Raw genomic sequence first — 23,120 nt, forward strand, 5'->3', positions numbered from 1 at the left:
AGGCCATGACAAATTAGCTTCTTATCCAATTTTAGCTATTTATTGTTTAATTAAATGGTTCATTTTTTCTACCTGTCCACTTGCCTGTGGTCTATAAGGAGTATGCAGTTGCCAATCTATCTTTAGAATCTTACTTATCTGTTGTACCACTTGTGCACAAAAATGTGAAACTCTACCAGAAGACATTGCTACTAGAATCCCAAAGCATGGTATTATTTCATTTAACAAGACGTTAACCACTTCTCTTGCTTTGTTTGTTCGACAGGGAAAGGCTTCAGGCCTTCCTGAAAACGTGTCAGTCAGAACCAGTAATAATGATATCCCCCTTTTCTAGGGAGTTCTGAAAAATCAATTTGCCACTGTTGCCCCGAATAATTTCCTTTACCGATTATTCCAAACTTTATTCTATTCTTGGTATTGGGGTTATTGTGTAAACAAATGCTACATTGTTGAGTTACTTGTTTTATCATATCGTCCCACTAATGTCTGACGCAGGCTCTTATGCAGTGTGCCAGCTCCCCAATACGTTTTATTGTGTTCTGTAAGAACTATGGGCCATGTCAAACTAGAGGGTATTACTATGTGGTTATCTTTTAAATATACTCATCCATCTGGTTTCATTTTACCTTTCAAATCTTCAATTAATTTTAAGTCTTCTTTTGTATAATTTGGATATAGTTTGGATTTTACCGTCTGGTATCAAAGACAATGCCTTCACCTCAGTTATTTCAGCTGCCTGCTTAGCCTCTGCCAATCGATTTCCAATTTCAAAATCGGTGTTCCCCTTTTGGTGTCCCTGACAATGCATGATAGTTACCTTTTCTGGTTGTTTTACAGCCTCTAACAATTTTAAAATTTCTTCAGCATGTTTTATCTGTTTTCCCTGAGCAGTCAGTAATCCACGTTCCTTCCAAATCGCTCCATGAGCATGTACCACGCCGAATGCATATTTAGAATCTGTCCAAATATTTACCCTTTTTCCAGCTGCCAGTTCCAATGCTCTCGTGAGTGCGACTATCTCCGCCTTTTGAGCTGATGTTCCAGGGGGTAAAGGCTTAGACTCAATTACCTGCTGAGTAGTTGTTATAGCATATCCAGCTTTACGTTGTCTTTGCATAACAAAACTGCTCCCATCCGTGAACCAAGTTTCTTCCGCATCTTCCATGGGCTCCTCCTTAAGGTCTGGTCGGCTGGAATACACAGTCTCTATAGTTTCTAAACAATCGTGAATCACAGGTTGTGCTGGAGCATCACTAAGAAAAGAGGCTAGATTCACAATATTAGTTATCACAATTTCCACGTTGTCCTGTTCTACCAATATTGCTTGATATTTCAAAATCATCAATTCTTGTTTAAGTTGTTTAAAGACTTTTTGTGCTTCTCCAGTCCAGACTAACTTTGACTGGTTAATCTTTATCAATTCACATAGAGGCTTTACCAATAGTCCATAATTATAAATCCAAAGGCGACACCAACCTGTCATTCCTAAAAAGGTTTGTAGCTCCTTTACCATTTGAGGTTCTGGAGTCTGGCAAATGACTTCCTTATGTTCAGTTCCTAGTTCTCGTTGTCCTTCCGAAATTTCAAATCCCAGATAGGTCACACTTTGTTGAGCCAGCTGGACTTTCTGTCAAGAGACTTGATATCCATTTAAACCCAGAAAATTAAGACGACTTATAGTCCATTGAATACAACTCCCTTTAGTCTCAGTAGCTATTAAGAGATCATCTACATATTGTAACAAAGCACCTTCAGTGTCCGGAGGCATCCATGTTTCAAGTTCCCTTGCTAATTGGTTTCCAAAAATAGTGGGGCTATTCTTGAATCCTTGAGGTAGTAATGTCTACGTAAGCTGCGTCTTTCTGCCTGAATCGGGATTTTCCCATTCAAAGGCGAATAGGTTTTGGCTTTCTGTGGCTAAGTCTAGGCAGAAGAAGGCGTCTTTTAAATCCAGTACGGTAAACCAGACTTGACTATTCTTTAATTTAGTCAGCAAAGTATAAGGGTTTGCCACTACTGGATGTATATCCTCAGTGATTTTATTTATGGCCCTCAAATCCTGAACTAGCCTATAGCTTTTTCATCTGCCTTTTTAATTGGCAATATGGGTGTATTTTATTCTGATTCGCATTCAATCAATAATCCATACTGTAAAAAATTATTAATTATCTCTTTAATTCCTTTCCTATCTTCTATCCTCAAAGGATATTACTTAACCTTAACGGGTTTCTCTCCTGGCTTTAATTTAATAATTATTAAGGTCACATTTTTACCTCTTTCAGGGGTTTCAGTAGCCCAAACTCCTGGACATACTTGATCTGTGATCTCTAAAGGTATTTCACTTTTAGGGTCAGTTTGTATTAGTGCCAAACTTAACACATTTGTTAGTTGTTCTTCTCCTATACTTAATTCCATTTTCCCTTTTTTCAAAAACAATTTCTGCTCCTACTTGCTCTAATAAATCTCTACCTAAGAGTGCCCATGAGGAGCTAGGCATATATAAAAATCTGTGTATGCCCCATTTTTTCCGTAACTTGTACTTCAAAGGTTCACAAAAATAAGCCTTTTCGGTTACACCTTGTCCTGGTTTCAGTTAGAACAGAGTTAATTTTCTTCCTAGTAGCTGGTAGAATTCTGTGTTTTGGCTTAGGATGAGAAGAGTGCTGATAACACCCCGATGTGTTAATTGTTAAAGAGCAGTGCTTATACCAAGCCAAGGACATCTCAGCTTCTTGCTCTGTCCTGCCAACAGGCAGGCTGGGGGTGCAGTAAGAGCTGGGAGGGGACAGACCCAGGACAGGTGACCCAAACTAGCCAAAGGGGTATTCCATACCATCTGACATCAGGCCAAACAATACATAGGGGTGGCCAGCCGGGGGGAGGGGGCCGGACCACTCGGGGCCAGGCCGGGCATCGGTCAGCGGGTGGTGAGCAACCGCACTGTGCACCACTTGTTTGTACACATTATTAGTAGTGGTACTATTATCATCATTGTATTATTATTATTATTATTATTTTGTCTTATTAAACTGTCTTTATCTCAACTCACGGGCCTCACTTTCCACCTCTCTCCCCCGTACCAGAGAGGGAGGGGGAGGGTGAGCAAACGGCTGCGTGGTGTTTAGCTGCCGGCCGGGTTAAACCACGACACATCTTTTACCCTAACATAATAATTCTGTGAAGGCATTAATGCTTGATTTAGAACTGAATACGTTGCCCCATATCAATAAGAAATTTCACTTCCATTCCTCCCCTAGCTTCATTATAACCAGCGGAGGTACTAGGGTAGATTCCCCAGGTCCCCGTTATTCCTGTTGAAATCAGGGGTCTATTATCCTAGGAAAAGGCTAGTCAATTTGTCCTCCGAAGCCAGGTCCAAACCGTTTTGTTTTATTTATTTATTTATTTATTTATTTATTTTCATTACATTTCAGAGTTGGTCCAAAAATTCCATAGGGGTTTCTTTTAGACCTTGTTGGAAGCATATTCTCAATTCCCAATTCATCCAGATTTTAGTATTTACTTAACCGTTCATAATTTTCAGGATGATTCGGGTCTTAGTGGGGGTCGGTCAGGGGAATGCAATTGTCCACAGTTCCCTGAGCGGTCCCATCGGCAATCTGAGCTCGCACATGAACTCAGGTTGTTTTAAGAGTTAACTGGTTTTCTGTTTCTGTGACAACTCTCTCGGACCCATCATGGTCCCTTTGCCCTAAAGGGCTAACACCCGGGATTTTAAGATCTCTGCCTCGGGCAGAGGCAGAACTATTAACATTCCTACATCCTCTTTCCCTGCTCATTCAACTTCAAACACCTTTAACACTTTCAACAACCCTTTTAACACTTCCTTTATCTTTCTCCAGCCTGTACTTCTCTAATGCCATCATCAAAGGCTCAGTCAGGGGCCAACTTAATTCCGTACCTTTTCCCACCAAGATGCTGAAACATCAGTATACAACATTTCATCCTGTTCTGCTTCTCAAAAAACAACATTAACTGTAGCAAAATATTATAGTTTAAAGTTCCATTTAGGGGCCACTTTTCTCCACATTCCAGCTTATAAAGCGGCCACCACTGATTACGATATTTTATCAATGTTTTCCTGTTCACACTTCCACCGGCAGATCCTCCAATATCCTTCCAGTGACTTAAAACACATCCTAACACACTTTTCTTTAAAATTTCACTGCTTGTTTGCCCCCCCATTTTCCAGTTTACACTTTCAGAATACACATGTTACTTGCAAAAGCGTATCACAAAACGTATCACTCACAAAATACAGGCACGCATTATCTTTCAGTAGCAATGTCACAAAACTACTTATTACCAGCAATATTGCTAAAATCACAATAACAATAGTCAGAGTCAAATTCCACATGCGATAAGTCAGAAAACCGAACTGTGTAACACCGTAACGATATCTCTCTTATAACAATGCCACGAACCTACTATTACCACCAGAAAAATAGCCAAAATCACAGTAACAATAACCAAAGTTAAATACCATACTCCATGAGTCAGAAAACCGAAATAGACAACACAATTCCAGATGGACCTTAAAGCGAGCTCTTTCCTTAAGGTCCCCAAATATACTTATGGTGCTTACCACAAAGTATATACCAAACACTGCCTCGCAGAAGATCACCTTCTGACTTACAGACAGTTCCAGATACAGATGGACCCCAAGGTCCCCAGATATACTTGTGGTACTAACCACAAAGTATATACCAAATACTGTCCTGCAGAAGTCACCTTCCGACTTACTGGACAGTCCCAGATGACCGGTCTACCAGAAAACCAAACCAGAATAAAGAATATACTCACTTACAATGATGGGGTCCTTGTCTGCCTCCGCAGTGATCCGGTGAGTCGAGGAGTCCCTCCGGGAAATCCCGGGGGTACCCTAGGGAGTCCTGTTCCCAGCGGGTCCTGCGGTCCGGCAGAGAGGTCGTCCCATCTGGGTCGCCAGATTGATTCAAAGATCGAAGCCGAAATTCCTTTAAGTGGTATATTCTTTATTGCAGCGCTGGATGCACGGGGGATCTCTCCACCTATCGTGCATACCTAAAGCGGAAAGCAGTCTTGAATTTATACAATCAATCTATCAATATTCTACAAGCACCTATACATATGCATTACCTATCCCCGCCTTCCCTCGCTTCTCATGCTAATTAGCCTTTTGGCACCTTGCGCCTGCGTAGAGCCTTCCAAGAATTGTGGGCAGGGGTCTTTGGGACGTGGGCAGGGGTCTTTGGGAGGAAGACCCCGAGTCTTCCTCACAGTGTACTTTTCACCTTTGGTCAGGAATCTGCTGAATTGGCATGTTTCTTAATTGCGAGAGCTGGTTGTTGCCAATTCTTCCGTTTGTTGTATCTTTATAATGAATTCCAATGTCCAGTTTTGAGATTTATAGTCCTTACGTTTGTTTCTCTGTCCGTCTGCCGCTTCCTTATCATGAGTTTCAGTGTCTTGTTTCGAGATATACAGTCCATGTCTGGGGATTGTCCTTGCCTCCCCAACGCCTCCCCAATGCCTCCTTAATCATTCTGAAGCATTTTCTGCGTATTTTTCCAGGCTTTAATCACACAATGAACTTTCAAGAGCCCTTGGGATACTGGGTCCTCAGGTCTCATCCCCAAGTACTTTCTCATTCTGACCCCCAAGTCTCTCATATAATTTCTGTGTTGCACACTATTATTATTCCAGCCAGGATTGGCAAGTGGGTATTTCTGCCCTGCCGGTATTACCCCTGGTCCTGGAGGATGAGCTCTTTCCCATTCTTGTATAGCAGCTCTCCTCCTGATCATTCCCATTTCTTTCCCTGTAAACAACATACTTATAGACATAATTCCCTCCCCCAAGAGTATAAATCAGGTCGTAGGAACTGGTCTAATTGTTCAGCTAGGCTGTTGGGGTCCTTGAATAAAGACTTCCTCTCCTTCTTAAAAAGTCCTAACCTCTCTGCTGGTAAGGAGGAGGGGGTAGTTCACCTAAGAGGATACACAGTTAGTGTTAGTACTGTTAGTATCAGGGAAGGCAAAATTCTCAACATATCTTCTACCTTGTTCTAATTCTTGCCAGAGCCTAGAGTACGATCCTTCTTTAGGGACAGTGTTAATTACAGTCCCTGTCTCCCTTCCTGGAGTGACTGCTGCTGCCACCAGTTCAATGTTAAGATTATAGGGAGCATAACTTGGCTCCTTCTCTGAAAAAGGAATCTTATTGTTTACACATAAATTTAAAGCCTGAATTTTCATCAGACCCGTATTTTGGCCAAAATACTGCTGTTTCCTTAATTGGTTCTTTTGTCCAGACTGATACACAATGTTTAACCTTTTTTGTTTTTAATTATTTTTCTTTTACAATCCCTTTAATTTTGGGATTATGTTTCCAATTTCTTATCATTCTTCAGGAAGAACTATTAGTAGGCACTCCCCCAGGGATATCTCCCTGTCCCCTGGAACTCATATTTTCCCATTTTTCCTAACCCTCGCCAGTATGTGCTACAGAATTTTCCCTTCTGCAGTGTACCACACACCAATGTACTGAAAGATGGGGGTGTACCGCCAAGCACTTCCCCGTGCCAGCATTACCGCACACCTGAGTTTACCAGATTCCCTGGTGTACTTCCAAGCACTTCCCCGTGCAAGGATTACCGTACACCAGATCACCCGACCCCCAAGGCAATATTTAATATTTCTTACCTTGGTCTGTGCACAGAGTTACCGGATCGATTCTTAAAAACCCAGAGTGCCTACCTTCTTCCTTTCCCCACTACTTCACGGATCCTACCTCTGTAACCAGTCTCGGGCCCTCTGTCAGCTTTCCGCAGAACCGCCACCCTCGATGCACAGGACCGCTGAAATCAGCGGGGCATGCCTTCCTGCTGCTGCGGCGGTGGGGCTCCCCAGTAGGTGACTGGATCCCGGACGAGCCCCCAAATTGTGAGAAACACTCCGTAACCAATAACTTAGGCTCAGGCGAGGATCTCAGTGAAGTAGTAATTTATTCGCGATTGCAATGGCGGGCGCCCTACAAGCAGGAGAGAGCGCATCTACTAGTTCCAAAACACAGTTTATATACCTTTTGATGGCAGGACCCTCCCCTGTTTCCCCACTGAGTGGGTAATCCAGGTTCACAATCTATCTGATGCTTCACAAACAATGCATGGCCTTCAGTCGCCGGCCTGTTACATTTCAAATTTCTTTTGACATTTTTACTGCTTGAAGTGGTAATGTTTCTTCACTTATCTGACTTGACACCGTGATTTTCACCTAATTGTCCTAAGGAGTCTGGTTGTCTGCATTTTACAAGGTCGCCTGCTAAACTTTCTTATCACTGTAAGCATATCTCAGTACCACATTCCCTCCTTCTAAACAATGTAACTCTGCAAAAACAACATTTCTATTCCCACAGGTGTCAAATCTGGGGAGAAGCATGGGGTTTTCCAGTGGAAAAAGCCACCCCAACCCAGTCAATTTATAAGCCTCCCTCCAAAAAACTCAGTTTGCCTACACCATGGGATTATGGGTGGCAGATGAGTTATCCACAACACCACTGGACATTGTGCAGGGGGTTGAGCAAAATTTTCCTTAGTGTTGGAGACTGGAGCAGACAGGTACGCAGTCACTTCTGGTCAGGTAGGCACTGGCAGAGAACACCAGCCCTCCTGGGTTACCTGTGTGGATATGGAGAGAAAGATGGTCCTTTAAAGCACTCTTCATAGCCCCTGTCCACGGTCACCTTCTGGAGCAACAAAACATTCTCAGCACTGTGTTTTCAGCAGAGTGGAGATGCTCTCCAAGGGGAGAAAGTTCCTCATGGAGGAAAAGGCAGAAAAAGCAGCTTTTTCTTTCCACCTCCCCTTTTCTGCTCTCATTACAGACCAGGTGCTCTCCCACAACACAGGAAGCAAAGGAAACATTTGAAAGATCCCTCCTCTTTCTGCAGCTCCCATAATTGTCTTTGACACTGTTTATCATCTGTGATAATACAGCTGTGCCCTGTTAGCTCCAGTTGCCCTAATTCATGTTATCAGTCTGGCACCAGGGAGAGGAAGGTGAGAGGTAGGGAGGAGAGGTGAAGCCATTACAGAGCTGACAGGACAGTGAGAATGGAGCGTGGTGATGGACTAGCCATCACTTGACCTGAATGCAAACATACATCTTATTGGATTGACCTTTCCCTGAGAGTAATGGATCACCTCATGTATCATTTTTGCTTCACTGCTGGCCATTCCAAGAAGATAGTTTCTGGTAATTAAGATAGATTCCTCATATAATCCACCCACAACAACAATCAATAGGTGCCTCTAGAGGGATATTTCCAGATTATTGCTATGTCAGCACAATTTTTGGAAGTTTTGTAGATCTTATCATGAGAGGCATAATCAGCAGAGCGACATGGGGGTGATTTCTGGGGAGGCAGAGTATTTGCAGGAGCCATGCATCTGTTTGTGTGTATAAACAGGTGACTGCCCTCTCTTGCTTAGGATGAGAAATACGTAAGACTTACAAACCCTAATACCACTGCAATGAAATATCATAGCAGAAACTTTGCAGTCCTGCATGACTGCAAGCCTATTGTGGCAGCAAAACACATCTGTGATTCTGATTTTAAGAATTACTGCAGCTACCTATACCAGACTCCTGCTCCCACTCTGCTCAGTGCAGCAGGCACTTATTCTCTCATGCTTCATCTTTTTTTAGTTGTGACGTTTGAGTTGCTGGAAATTATGGAGCAAAGGTCCACAGCACTGTAAACAGATAGCAGGTTGTACTTGCAAAGGTGGAACCAGGTGAAAATGTTTTGTCTTCATTTGCAAATTGAGCACGTTTGATGGAGATGTCCACCTGGAAGCCTGCATGCAAAAGATACAAGGGCCTCTTGCTTCTCTTCATCCAGTCACTTCTCTGGCTGATAGCCAGTCCCAGTGTCATGATGTCTCTGAAAACCAGGTTTGGATCTGGGAATGGAAAAGCCTGCACGGTACAGCTGCACAAAGCAAGAAGCTTCCCAATTTGTGCAGCCCTCTTTAGTGGAAGATACACTGTCAGTGAAAAGAGGAAATTCCAGATTTTCAGTGGGGGGCAATTCCTTGTCCACATGTATTTGACCTAGCTAAGTGAGGACGCTTTCTCTAAGTTTAAGTCTAATGTAATAATTTCAGAGAAGAGCTGAGAGCCAGAGTCCTTATTTCAACCTTGCATTCCTCCACCAATTCCTGACGTTAAGATCATTCCTTTCCATCTCTTAGACTCATTTTACAGGAGTTTTGGCTATATAATATGTGTTCATATCCCACCACAGAATTTGAAAGAGAAATACAAGCCCTAAGGAAATATTCTGAGACCTCAAAGTACCAAGGAAGACAACATGCAATGTATGTTATTGTAATAAATGGCTCAGTCTTCAAAAGTGGACTATAATCAAAGTTTACAATTTATTAAAGGAATAGAGGTAAGCAAACAGCGCTGGGTGCGCCGGGAGTCTCTGCTCCACCAAGATGCACACCCGTTACATCAAGCAGCTGATTTTTATGCTCCTAGGCTAATACATATTCAGTACTACTTCTAGAAAAAAAAAACAGGGTTATTATTATAATTAGTTTCTGGAATCCAAACCCTCCTACTGGAGCATGCGTATCAGTCTCCGGTGGTCCCTCTGGGGGTCTCTCATGCTGAAGGCTCATAGTCTTCCTCCCTCTTGTCCTTCTCCTTTGTCCAACTTGGCTGTATGTCAGAGACTTGTGCAGCATCCCCTGCAAGCTTTGTCTTTTAGTTGTTCTTCAGCTCTCCCCGTCTCCTTAATCTCCTGGCCAGATATCAGAGACTTGCATAGTGTCCCATGCAATAGTCATAATAGTTAGCAGTTATTCTGAACCCCCCCAGATATCAGAGACTTCAAGGAAAAGCCTACAAATACATTTCCCTTCGAGCTCTCTATTGACACGAATTGCTAAAACATTCCTTTGCAAGATACAAGAATTATATACATTAACCACTCTGTTTTTCTTAGACTTGTGGTTATACAGGGGTATGTAAGACAGAAGGTCACATTCATCATACCATGCGGCCCTAGCACTGTTCCATACTGAGACGAATCAGATGAACATATATCACATTATGGCCTCCCAGCCTGTTTCTGGTTTGCTATAGGCAGCTAGAGAAAAAGCTGTGCTCTTGAATGACCAGGGCTGTTCCAGTGCTTGTTTGGGGAGTTCAGTAACTCACCTAATAAGTGGGATGGATGACAGCGTTGGTGTGTTAGAGCTTCAGAGTGAGGGTTGGCTTTGCAGTCTCTTGAAGTGGGTGGTAAAACCTGGGCCAATGTTGAGAGGATCTGAAATGTGTTCCCTTAGTCATATTGATCTATGAAAAGCAGCCAAATATGAGTTGGGATATGTGCTTTAAAAAATGTAAATTATTTCAAGCTGTGAATATAAATTAAGTTAATAACTTGACTCTTTCCATTTCCCTTTTTAGCTTTTACTCTGGTTTGGTGACCTGATTTTCCAGAAAGGGATATTTGGTAGGTCAGTGGTGGAGAGGGATGCAGATGAGTCCCTGTAAGGTTGAGGCACCATTACCATTTCTGCAACCCCAGTCTGGGTCTTATTGCACAGACCTCTGAGGGATCACATACCAGATGACTTCTAGTCAGAGACAAAACCTCCAGAGAATGACATTTTTTTTCTTACTGAACATTTCACATTTACCTGATAAATATTTTCCATCAGAGTCATCTTCTAGTCTGTGTCTGCTCTGGAAATTATGTCACTGGATGTTGTGGTAAAAGGCAAATGCAGAAAAACCCTCTTGCAAGGGAAAATCTCTTACGGAGCTCCCCAAACTTTGAATTGCAAATTGCATTTCTAACATTGAGAGACAGTTACTCCCTTTTGTCTCCAGATTTTGTTGTTAAGATTTCCATGAACATGTGGAACATTTTTGTTCCAGCATCCTTCCTAATATTTTAAATCAGCTTTACATATCTTCTATGCCCCCTCTGATCTTCATGGCTTTTCAATTTTTTTTTCTTATTTTTTTTTCATTATAGCTTTCCATTTCACATTAGCACATAAAGAAAAGTGCATTTTATTGGAATAGCTATGTTACAGCTAAGATGATTCTTCTTCCTGTGGATGAAACCAGATAGTGTTGTGCCATGTGGCCTATGTTATAACAATCTCACTTTGGCTGTATGACCAAAACCTACTCATAGGATTTTGAGAGGAAATTATTATTATTCAAATGCAGTTTCACCCCTGATACATTTTAGAGCCATAAAAGAACATTAACTGGTTCTTCTTTTATTTGTTTCAAAATACTAAGGTTTTATAAAAATTGATCAAGCTTTTAAAAAATCAATTATATTTGTACTCCCCCACACTACTGCATGTAAAATTTGTAAACAAAAATAAAAAGAGATCTGTCCACAACTAAGCCAATGTAATAGCCTTATTAAAAGGTATGGGCTGCTTTTCTGGATGACTAGGAAAAGCATCTGATTGAGGATTTCTGTTAGCGCAGATCAGCATTGCCACTTTGGGTGTACAGAGGCAAATTCCAGAAGAGCAGAGGGACAAGGTTTTAAATATGAGTATCTCTAGCTGGGTTTGGTTTTCCGTTTAGGTGAAGATAAGTGATACAAAACCACACAGCTGTTTAGGGAAAGTACACCACCAAGGTTTTACTGAGAAATGCAAGAGCTGAGAAGAGTTTCTAAGTTTTTTAATGATTGTTTTTCCTTATTAATACAGTAAAAGAACTTTGAGAAACTTCTGCCAACTCACTTGACCATGGAATTAGTAGGTCTCCGTTGTTCAATGTATGTTACGGAGTCAATGAAGTGCCACCACAGGCTATTGCCAGCAGGTACAAGCCCATCAGATCAACAGTTGGCTGGAAATAAGGGAGAGCTTTGGAAAAAATCCCCAACCTCTTCCATGACTCACTCCTTTAATCTGATCTTGAAAATAGTAAATAAGAGATCTAAATCTGGTTTTCAGAGACATCATGACACTGGGACTGGCTAGCAGAGTAAATAAAAGAATACGAGTATCTTCTGGTCTTAAGGATCAATGCTTTTGTGTGTGTGTGATTGTGGATTAACATCTTTCTGAGCTCCATTGAAATGGCCCATTATAAAAAATGAGGTTGACTAAGATGATTAAACATTATTTACAGAAAGGACATGGGTCTGATTAAATCACCAGGAGGGAGGTCTCTTTTATGGTGACAGGAAAAAATACACATCATTCATCAGAGGTGCTTGCTTCATTTCAGTAATTTGGGACTAAAGTAACTTGGATGGTCTGTCAGCTTCAATACAGTGGAGCTAACTAGGAGATCATGTAAATAAAAGCTGATGATTAGATCAAAAATTAAAGGGCCATCATTTTTCTTGTTATGTTGCAATTTACTGATGAGGTCTTTATAATACTGTCACCAAGCACACGCCCCCAACAGTACTTACTTACTGGGCTACATTTTTTAAAAGTATTTTAATAGCTTCCCTCTAGAACCTGGATAACTGGCCAAATTTTGAGAAGTTCTGGCTAGACATCTCCACAAGGAGACCTGATTTTAGCAGGGCTCAGCATCTGAAATTCCTATTAACTGCTCTTTTCAAAATCAGATACTAAAAAAATTTGCTATAAACTTTTTTTTACCTAGTCTTGGGTCCAAGTTCATTTTATTAGTGAGGCCAAGAGAGAAACAGATTTTAGTGCCTGTTGCAGGAAGCACGGCCGAAAGCACGACAGACACCAGTAGAGTCAGATCATGCTCCATTTTATTGCCTGAATAGCCTAACTTTTATAGTGAACTTAACAGGGGCGGATAGTGTCTCACACAAGATTATTGGTCAAAAGCACTCAGACAAACAACTACAAGAAAACAACCCCACCTGCAAGAAAACAACCCCCTTGTGATTAGCAGTCAAGTAGACCTTGTCCTTGAAGCCAGCTACTGGTAACAATATTTTTCTGAATTCCTCAATTGGGCGATGTGGGAACACTGTCATGCGAATTTCTCATAGTTGCCCTGGTAGCTTGGTTTGCTCAGCTGCAGCAAGCCATGGGATTTTTGCTGTTTCAAAAAATCCCTCAACAATTCAGACCCCCTTTTTTTTGTTTGTTTGTTTGTTTGTTTGAGAAAACCAAGCCCAATGTAACAGTTTTGCAAGTAACCCTTTAACCACATTTATCACAATACCACATGCAATGATGATTGACACCACAGCAAACAGAATCCTTAATCCCTCTTTGACTAATCCCAGTAACCATCTATGCATTGTTTCAAACAAATCAGTGAGCCATTGATTGAAAGGATGGATATCATATTGAATCTTTCTCATGAGCTCTTTCAGGAAAGTAATGGATTTGTGAATTGACTCATTATGATCAAAAAGGTTTAAACAGTACATTCCCTTAAAGTCCTCGCACCCATGCCTTTGAGCCAAAAGCAAATAGTCAATATCAGCTTGATCCTGTAAAAGCAGATGTCGCAGACTATTTGGATCTGGTAACATCTCCTCAAGTATCTGTCATGGCATAGGCTTGCTTCTCGTCCCAGCATACCAATTTTTCTAAGTTGTTAAGTGCGGCCGCAGATGCCACTCCTGGCACTAAAATTGCCAATGCCGCTCTAGCTGCAACACCAAGCAATTCAACATTATCATTGCAATCCGGTGCGAGCAATGCCCATTTATGTCTGGTGATCTCACGCAACTGTGACAAGCCAGGAGCAAATACAATGAGTTTATCTAAGTAACATGGTGTGGTGGTTTTACTCAGGTGGGCAGCCGAGCTCCACCACAACCGCTCTCTCACTCCCCCTCTCCTCAAAGAGGAAGGGGGAGAAAATACAACACAGAGAACTCGAGGTTTGAGATGAGAAAGGTTTAATTAAAGGGAAAGGGAATGGGAGGAAAAAACAAAGACAAAAGAAGCAATCAGTCCGCGCGGAAGCACAGAGAGAGGAAAAATTATTCTCTACTTCCCATCAGCGAGCGGTGTTCGGCCACGTCCTGGGAAGCAGGGCCTCAAACGCGTAGTGGTTGTTCAGGAGGAACAGCCCCCTCCCCCACGAGAGCCCCCCCTTTTATTGCTGAGTGTGACATCAGGTGTTATGGAATATCCCTTTGGTTGGTTTAGGTCAGCTGCCCCAGCAATGTCCCCTCCCCATCACTTGCCCACCCCCAGCCTGCTGGCTCTTGGGGGCTTGGAAGGAGTCCTGATGCTGTGCCAGCACTATGCAGCAATAGACACAACACTGGAGTGATATCAGTGCTGTTCCAGCTACGAGTGCAGAGTACAGCACTGTGTGGGCTGCTGCAGGGAAAAGGTGACTCCAGCTCAGACAGACCCAACACAACTTCCACCCCTTATTCCATAACATTTGTGTCACAATCAGGTACAGTTTAGTATATAGATGTTCTCATCACCATTGTTTTCTGTCCATTGAAGCATTTTTATGTCTGTACTTCTCTTTATTCTATAGGTCTTTTCCCAAAATGCTCATAAAAACTGTTGATGGTTTCGCCTTCATCTGTCAAAGTGGTCACTCAGGGCAGTCGACGTTGGTTTTCTTGACACCAGCACCAGCTTAGCTCACATCAGTGTTGCACTTGCCCGGTTCCTTGCAAAGTTGACCTGTCATTGGTTCTGCAGTGTCCTCCTACAACACATAACTTGGATGACAGATTAATTTTCTCCCAGTGTTAAATCTCCTTGAGGCACACACTTGATATCCCCTTCTTTCTGCATTACCCACCAGGTATACCCTGGTCCTTTGGCAAAGACAATCCCATGAGTGGGTTTGCCTTTTCCCATGGCAGGGGCAACCCACACCGCCTTCCCCATCCACTTCCCCACACGCACTACAGGGACTTTAGCTTCTCCCACAGTGTGTAGGGGTTTTGTTTCAGCAGGACCAGGACGGCTTTCAGACCCCCTGTTGTTAACTAGCCAAGTGGCCTCTGGTAGATTTATATCCCAATGTTTCCATGTCCCAGCACCCAATGCTCGCAGCATAGTTTTTAACAGTCCATTGTACCTCTCAACCTTCCCAGAGGCTTGTGGGTGATAAGGGATGTGATACACCCATTCAATGCCATGTCTCTTGGCCCAGGAAGTGATCAAATTGTTTCGGAAGTGACTCCCATTGTCGGACTCTATTCTCTCCGGTGTACCATGTCGCCACAGCACTTGTCTTTCCAGGCCCAAGATAGTGTTTCGGGCCGTGGCATGGTTTACAGGGTATGTTTCCAGCCACCCAGTAGTTGCTTCTACCATGGTGAGTATGTACCGTTTGCCTTGGCGGGTTTGTGGAAGTGGTCCGATGTAGTCAATCTGCCAGGCCTCACCATATCGAAATCCAAGCCATCTCCCCCTGTTCCAGGGAGACTTTACCCTCATGGCTCGTTTAATTGCAGCACAGGTCTCACATTCATGGGTAACCTGTGTGATGGCCTCAATGGTCAGGTCCACCCCTCGATCACGAGCCCATCTATATGTGGCATCCCTCCCCAGATGTCCTGATGTTTCATGAGCCCAGCGAGCTACAAACAGTTCACCCTTACGTCCCCAGTCCAGGTCCACCTGAGCTATTTCAATTTTTGAAGTTCGATCTACTTCTTCGTTGTTCTGATGTTCTTCGGTAGCACGATTCTTAGGCATATAGGCATCTACATGATGTACCTTTACAGCCAGGTTTTCTACCCGGGCAGCAATATCTTGCCACAGGGTAGCAGCCCAGATAGGTTTACCTCTGCGCTGCCAGTTGTTCTGTTTCCATTGTCGCAGCCACCCCCATAGCACATTTGCCACCATCCATGAGTCAGTGTAGAGATACAGTACCGGCCACTTTTCTCTTTCAGCAATTTCTAGGGCCAGTTGTATAGCTTTCACTTCTGCGTACTGACTTGACTCACCTTCCCCTTCCATGGCCTCCACAACTTGTCTTGTGGGACTCCACACAGCAGCTTTCCACTTCCGATGGCTCCCTACCACACGGCAGGATCCGTCAGTGAACAACACATACTGCTTTCTGTCTTCTGGCAACTCATTGTATGGTGGTGCCTCTTCAGCACGAGTTACTTCTTCTGTCGGTGCTCCGAAATCCCTGCCCTCTGGCCAGTCCATAATCTCTTCCAGGATTCCCGGGCGGTTGGGTTTCCCCATTCGAGCCCGCTGTGTAATTAACGCTACCCATTTACTCCATGTAGCATCGGTTGCATGATGTGTAGTGGGGATTTTCTCTTTGAACATCCAATGTAACACAGGTAGCTGTGGGGCCAAGAGGAGTTGTGCTTCTGTACCAACAACTTCTGAAGCTGCTCTAATCCCCTCATATGCTGTTAATATTTCCTTTTCAGTTGGGGTGTAATTGGCTTCTGATCCTCGATAGCCCCGGCTCCAGAACCCCAAAGGTCGGCCTCGAGTTTCTCCTGGGGTCTTCTGCCAGAGGCTCCAGGTGAGCCCATGCTCCCCAGCTGCAGTGTACAGTATGTTTTGCACAGCTGGTCCAGTACGGACAGGCCCAAGGGCTACTGCACGAGCTATTTCTTGTTTGAGTTGTTCAAAGGCCTGTTGTTGCTCGGGGCCCCACTCAAAAGAGTTCCTCTTTCGAGTCACTCGATATAGAGGACTCACAAGCTGACTATAGCCTGGCACATGCATTCTCCAAAATCCCACAAGACCTAGGAAAGCTTGTGTTTCTTTTTTGCTAGTTGGCGGAGACATAACTGTTATTTTGTTGATCACATCCGTCGGAATGTGGCGACGTCCATCCTGCCATTTTACCCCCAAGAACTGGATTTCCTGTGCAGGTCCCTTGACTTTATTCCGTTTAATGGAAAATCCAGCTTTCAGGAGAATTTGAATTATTTTCTTCCCTTTCCCAAAAACTTCTTCTGCTGTGTTACCCCATACGATGATATCATCAATATACTGCAGGTGTTCAGGAGCGTTCCCCTGTTCCAGTGTCATCTGGATCAGTCCATGGCAGATGGTAGGGCTATGTTTCCACCCCTGGGGCAGTCGATTCCAAGTATACTGAATGCCCCTCCAAGTGAAAGCAAATTGTGGCCTGCATGCTGCTGCTAGAGGGATAGAGAAAAATGCATTAGCAATATCGATTGTAGCATACCACTTGGCTGCCTTTGACTCTAGTTCGTACTGGAGTTCTAGCATGTCTGGCACTGCTGCACTTAGTGGTGGTGTGACTTCATTCAGGCCCCGATAGTCCACTGTTAGCCTCCACTCGCCATTGGACTTCCGCACTGGCCATATAGGACTGTTAAAAGGTGAATGAGTCTTGCTGATCACTCCTTGGCTCTCCAGATGGTGAACTAACTCATGGATAGGAATCAGGGAGTCTCGGTTGGTGCGATATTGCCGCCGGTGCACAGTTGTAGTCGCAATTGGCACTTGCTGTTCTTCAATCCTCAGCAATCCTACAGCAGAAGGGTCTTGTGAGAGACCAGGCAGGGTAGACAGCTGCTTAATCTTCTCTGTGCTCAAGGCAGCTATGCCAAAAGCCCACCGGTACCCTTTTGGATCCTTGAAGTACCCTTTCCTGAGGTAGTCTATGCCAAGGATGCACGGAGCCTCTGGGCCAGTCACGATGGGGTGCTTTTGCCACTCATTCCCAGTTAGACTCACTTCAGCTTCCAATATGGTTAGCTCTTGGGATCCCCCCATCACTCCGGAGATAGAGATGGGTTCTGCCCCTTGGTGGCCTGACGACATTAGGGTACACTGTGCGCCTGTGTCCACTAAAGCTTTATATTTTTGCGGTTCTGGTGTGCCAGGCCATCGAATTCACACAGTCCAGTAAATCCAGTTGTCCCTCTCCTCTACCTGGCCAGAGGCAGGGCCCCACTAGTCCTGGTCGGAGTATCTATCAATTATTTCTTCCAAACGTGAAGCAGAAATCTCTTCATCAGGGTCAGGAGTAATACTATTCCTTCTACTGCCTCTGGGGGACTGTTCAACAGAAACTGGGGCAGCAATCTTCCTAGGGGCCCTCTTTGTTGCTGTTGTATCTTTCCGTAGCTCATGTACCCGAGCAGCTAGGGCCGAGGTTGGTTCACCATCCCACTTCCTCATATCTTCCCCGTGGTCACGTAAATAAAACCACAAGGTACCTCGCGGTGTGCGTCCCGGATTCTCCCTTGTTTGAGCCGGGGACTGCTGGCGCTTGATGGCCGAAAGATTTTTCCGTTTAGGTGAGGACGAAGCTATGTGTTCATCTAACCGTTGGGACAGTTTCTCCACAGCTGAAATGCAGCCCCGTACTGGGGGAGAGAGATTTTCTTCATATTTATGAAGCTGGTTGGACACGGTATCCACAGTTGGCCCCATCCCCTCGTCCCAACCCATGACTGCCAGTGTGCTGGCATGTGTTGGGGGTGCAGCCCGTACAAACTTCCGCCACATGGACGCTGTGCATTGGACTTCATCGGGGTCTTTAGGTGCCTGGGCGTTGTTTAAATCACTATAAAGCATCTCCAGCACAGCTAATTCCCGCAGGTGCTGGAGGCCCTTATCCATAGTGGTCCATTTGTTTACTTGGTAGACAATATCCTCTTTGTGGGGATACCTTTCTTTCACAGCTGTAAGGATTCGCCTCCAGAGGCTGATAACTTGTGCCTCTCTTCCAATTACTCTATCAATGAGTCTTTCTCTAGAAAGGGATCCCAGCTGCTTGGCTTCGTTGCCTTCTAGCTGTTGGGTATTGGCCCCACTATCCCAGCATCGAAGCAGCCAAGTGAGGATGTGCTCACCTGGATGGCGACTGAAGTCTTTCCGTATTTCTCGCAGCTCACTCAGAGATAGAGACCGAGTAGTTTCTGATTCATCTATGATTTCAGTCTCTTCTTCGTGATGTTGCCGTGATAACGCTGCTTTAGAGACGCTTGCCTTTTCCTCTTCTCCCTCATCCGTAGAAGGAGCTTCTTCCCTTACTAAACGACCTGATCTCCGTTTCCATTGTTTCGTCTTTACTACAGGGGCGACTGATACCATAGATGGTCGGTCCTCTAGGGTGGTCATAGTGTGTGCTGTCTCATCATCAAATTCAGGAACCTCCCTATTCCCTTGAGGGTGCTGGGCAATGTTAATTGACATCTGATAGGCATAAGCCAGACCCCAGCAGAGTGCAGCCAGCTGGTGGAGTTCTCTAGTATTGCCAGGGTCAGGGCATACGTCTTTCAAACATTCCACCAGTTTTCTTGGATTTTGTACTTGTTCAGGGGTGAAATTTAGAACCATTGGAGGAGAAAACCGTGATAGGTACCTGCCCAAATCCCCCCACACACCTTGCCACCCACAACTTTGTCTGGGGACAGGTCCTTGAATAATATTCTTAATAAATTGCTTTACTTTGGGGAAGAAGACAAACACTAGACCTAGTGATAGGAGGATAATATCTGACCAGGGGTATCCAAGATACTGAAAAGCTGCTGTAATTAGCCCACAGGGAGAAAAGTAGAAGGCACTGTAATTCTTAATATTTTCAATAAGATAATCTCCAGGAGACCAGGAGGATAACAATGCCGGGTTTGAATACCAAACAAAACTGAAGGCCAGTATGTTACAGCACAACATGATAAAAAAAACAAGCACAGACTTCAACACTTTCTCCGATCGGATGTAAAGGAAAAAAGAAAACAGAGAGTGGGCTATATACAACATATGCACACAGAAAAGTATTACCAGAAGACCGAGCATTATGACTACCAATATGTTAGTTGTAAATACTTCAATCAATGCTATTGTTATCTCAACCCTCGAGCCCCACGTTGGGCGCCAAAAAGGACTGTGGTGGTTTTACTCAGGTGGGCAGCTGAGCTCCACCACAACCGCTCTCTCACTCCCCCTCTCCTCAAAGAGGAAGGGGGAGAAAATACAACACAGAGAACTCGAGGTTTGAGATGAGAAAGGTTTAATTAAAGGGAAAGGGAATGGGAGGAAAAAACAGAGACAAAAGAAGCAATCAGTCCGCGCGGAAGCACAGAGAGAGGAAAAATTATTCTCTACTTCCCATCAGCGAGCGGTGTTCGGCCACGTCCTGGGAAGCAGGGCCTCAAACGCGTAGTGGTTGTTCAGGAGGAACAGCCCCCTCCCCCACGAGAGCCCCCCCTTTTATTGCTGAGTGTGACATCAGGTGTTATGGAATATCCCTTTGGTTGGTTTAGGTCAGCTGCCCCAGCAATGTCCCCTCCCCATCACTTGCCCACCCCCAGCCTGCTGGCTCTTGGGGGCTTGGAAGGAGTCCTGATGCTGTGCCAGCACTATGCAGCAATAGACACAACACTGGAGTGATATCAGTGCTGTTCCAGCTACGAGTGCAGAGTACAGCACTGTGTGGGCTGCTGCAGGGAAAAGGTGACTCCAGCTCAGACAGACCCAACACACATGGACATCTGATAGCATTTGCAAGGATACCTTACCAGGCCCTATCCCCGCAAATCAGAAAAACATCAGAAGGTAAGGCCAAAGCTGTATAATTGTTCCAAACACTATAGTTGTTACCCCTTGTCTCCGTGCCATAAACCCCTAAACCCTGCCTAGCAGTGTCATTGTAATCACGGGTGGTATTTGTATTTCTATACCTGTATAGCCCTTTCCAGGTTCCTGTAGCAGGATTCATCTGATAGCCACGGCTACATTCACATTTGTAGCCACCTTTCAGGTTGATACAGATTTGACTACAGATACCAGGGTTTTGGCATTCATCAGTATCTCCACAGGTTCTCTTGTCTACAAACTCAAACCCAGCTGGACCTTCATAGCCAGTAATGAAATCTCTGCAGATGCGGGAGCATCCACCGTTGTTCACCAAACATTCATTTATGTTGCATTCCTTCAGGGGCTCATCACCCCAGTCCTTGCAGTCTCTCTGCTGGTTACACACTTTATTGATATCTATGCATTCTCCACTTCTGCACTTGAATTTGCCAGGTCCAGAGCACTGAATAACATTGTTACAGTTTGCTTCATCAGTGCCATCCAGTCTCTCACACCATTGCACTGCCTACTCCCATGGACACAGTTCCCATCTTCACATCTGAACTGGTCTGGCCTGCAGGTCCGAGAAGGGCAGTTAATTTCATCACTTCCATCCTTGCAATCAGGATCTCCATCACATCGCCACTTCTTGTGGATACATTCACCTGAGCCGCACTGCACCTCACTCGCAGAACACTTCACCGGAGGTGCAGGCTGGCGGCCACACTGCTCCAAAGATTCATCCGAGTGGTCAGAGCAGTTAGCATCATCATCACACACCCAGCTGATAGGGATGCAGGCAGAACTCTTGCACTGGAACTCATGAACACCACAGGTAGGAGGTGCACACTCCAGCTCATCGCTACCATCACTGCAGTCACCTTGACCATTGCAGACAAAGCTTTTGGAAATACATTGCCCACTACTGCATGTGAACTCTGCTGCACTACAAGTCACATTGCCACAATTCTCTTCATCTTCTCCACTGACACAGTCTTTTTCACCATCACATTTCCAGGACACTGGGATACACTGGGTTGACTGAGGACCACAGCTGATTTCATTTACCCGGCATGTTCTCATATGACACAGCTCAGCACTCTCGTCAGACCCATCTTCACAGTCCGGATCCCCATCACACTGCCATCTGTTTGGCACACACTGACCACTGTTGCACACAAAGTCAGATTCAGCACACGTCTTCTTCACACAAGCACTCTCATCACTGCCATCTGAGCAGTCTTCATCGCCATCGCATTTCCAGAGTAAAGGAATACAGTGTCCATTACTACACGGGAACTGGGATTCTTCACATTTTGCTCTAGCACCGTCGGCAGCAGCGCACAGGCAGGCGAGGGCGAGCAGCAGGCAGAGCGCCCCGCAGCGCGGCAGCGCCCACCGCCGCCCCGCACCGTCACCTGTGTCACTTATACTACTCCTATTACCCATGCTGTTAGTGTCAGTGGCATCCTCCTGGTACCGTTTCTGTCTTTGTCGCCCCTTACTCTCCCCCTTTTCTTTTTGCCACTGACCAATCACCACAAATGGATGAGACACATGATTGCTAGTTAGGAAAGAGAGTGCAACGTCTGCTATACGGCTGCAGGCAATGCCAGCTGCAACCTTAGAAGCTATTTGTGAAAGAGCCTGCTGGTGGTCATTTGGTAGTGTGATCCGCGGCTCTGCACTCCTGCCCTGCAATAAAAGTAGTAATAGAGCTAAGTCATCATTAGTAATCCGTACAATGTGGCAACCCCACTGAATGTTATCCAGGAACATTTGTACATTTATCAAATTATGTAACAGCATAGTTATAACAACGATCTGGGGACTAATAGTCTTTTTTGCATTGCAAGATACGCCTCTCATAAAAAGAATGCTAGAGAGAAGCAGCACAGCCGCCGCTGCCTCCATGGTTACGTCAGACAGGCTGCAGGGTCCTGATGCCAGCCCCTCTGCTATGTGCCAACTCGCCACACGGTGAGGGTCATCTGCCGTTGTCCACTGACACCTCTGGTCTCCCGTAGCAACTCGATCTCGGATGTCCCGCGTCGCACCGCGATTACGTCAATTTCCCGCGTCCCTCCGGGGCTCCCGCGTTTCCCGCGGCTCAATAAAAGGATGCTGGAACTTATTTCTTGTAAATGCAAGTAGGTCATTATCAATGGCACGGAGAGCCTTGCACAGTGCTTCAGAGAGACATTTTCTCTCTTAGCTCAGTCATCAATTAAAAATCTGACAATGAATCTTGGAAAATGTGAACAAAGGCATTTTATGACTTACCTCAATAAAAGTCTAGCAGGCTGCAGTTCTTCCTTGCTGCTGTTAATTGTCTTCCTCACAGTGCCTGCTGCTGGCTTTTAATGTCCAACACCTGAGGGAGATAGAGTGAAATCTTGTCAGGTAAGTCAGGTGGCTGGTACTGTTAATCAAATTCTTCTTGCTTTATCTGTTGTTAATACCTATTTTATACATAGCATATGTGAAGAGCTCATGTATGCTAACGACAAATGCAGTTTTGGGAAGAGATGAAGGGTGAGTACAAATTTCAGTGCCCCAGCTTGTTTTGCTCTCCTAAATGAAAAGAAGTCAGACCCTTGGC

General features: G+C 44.6%; 1 protein-coding gene across 1 annotated transcript; it reads right to left on the reverse strand.

Moving 5' to 3' along the window:
* Positions 1-20,456: 20,456 nt before the first annotated feature.
* LOC309889525 (very low-density lipoprotein receptor-like) lies at positions 20,457-21,967 on the reverse strand (the record flags this gene model as incomplete). Its single annotated transcript, XM_082782372.1, is given in 3 exon segments — positions 20,457-20,466; positions 20,623-21,022; positions 21,025-21,967. Coding segments are annotated over 3 exon segments (1,353 nt in total).
* Positions 21,968-23,120: the final 1,153 nt, after the last annotated feature.

The sequence above is a fragment of the Aythya marila genome, assembly GCF_965140915.1.
Source record: "Aythya marila genome assembly, chromosome: W".
Taxonomy (NCBI): domain Eukaryota; kingdom Metazoa; phylum Chordata; class Aves; order Anseriformes; family Anatidae; genus Aythya; species Aythya marila.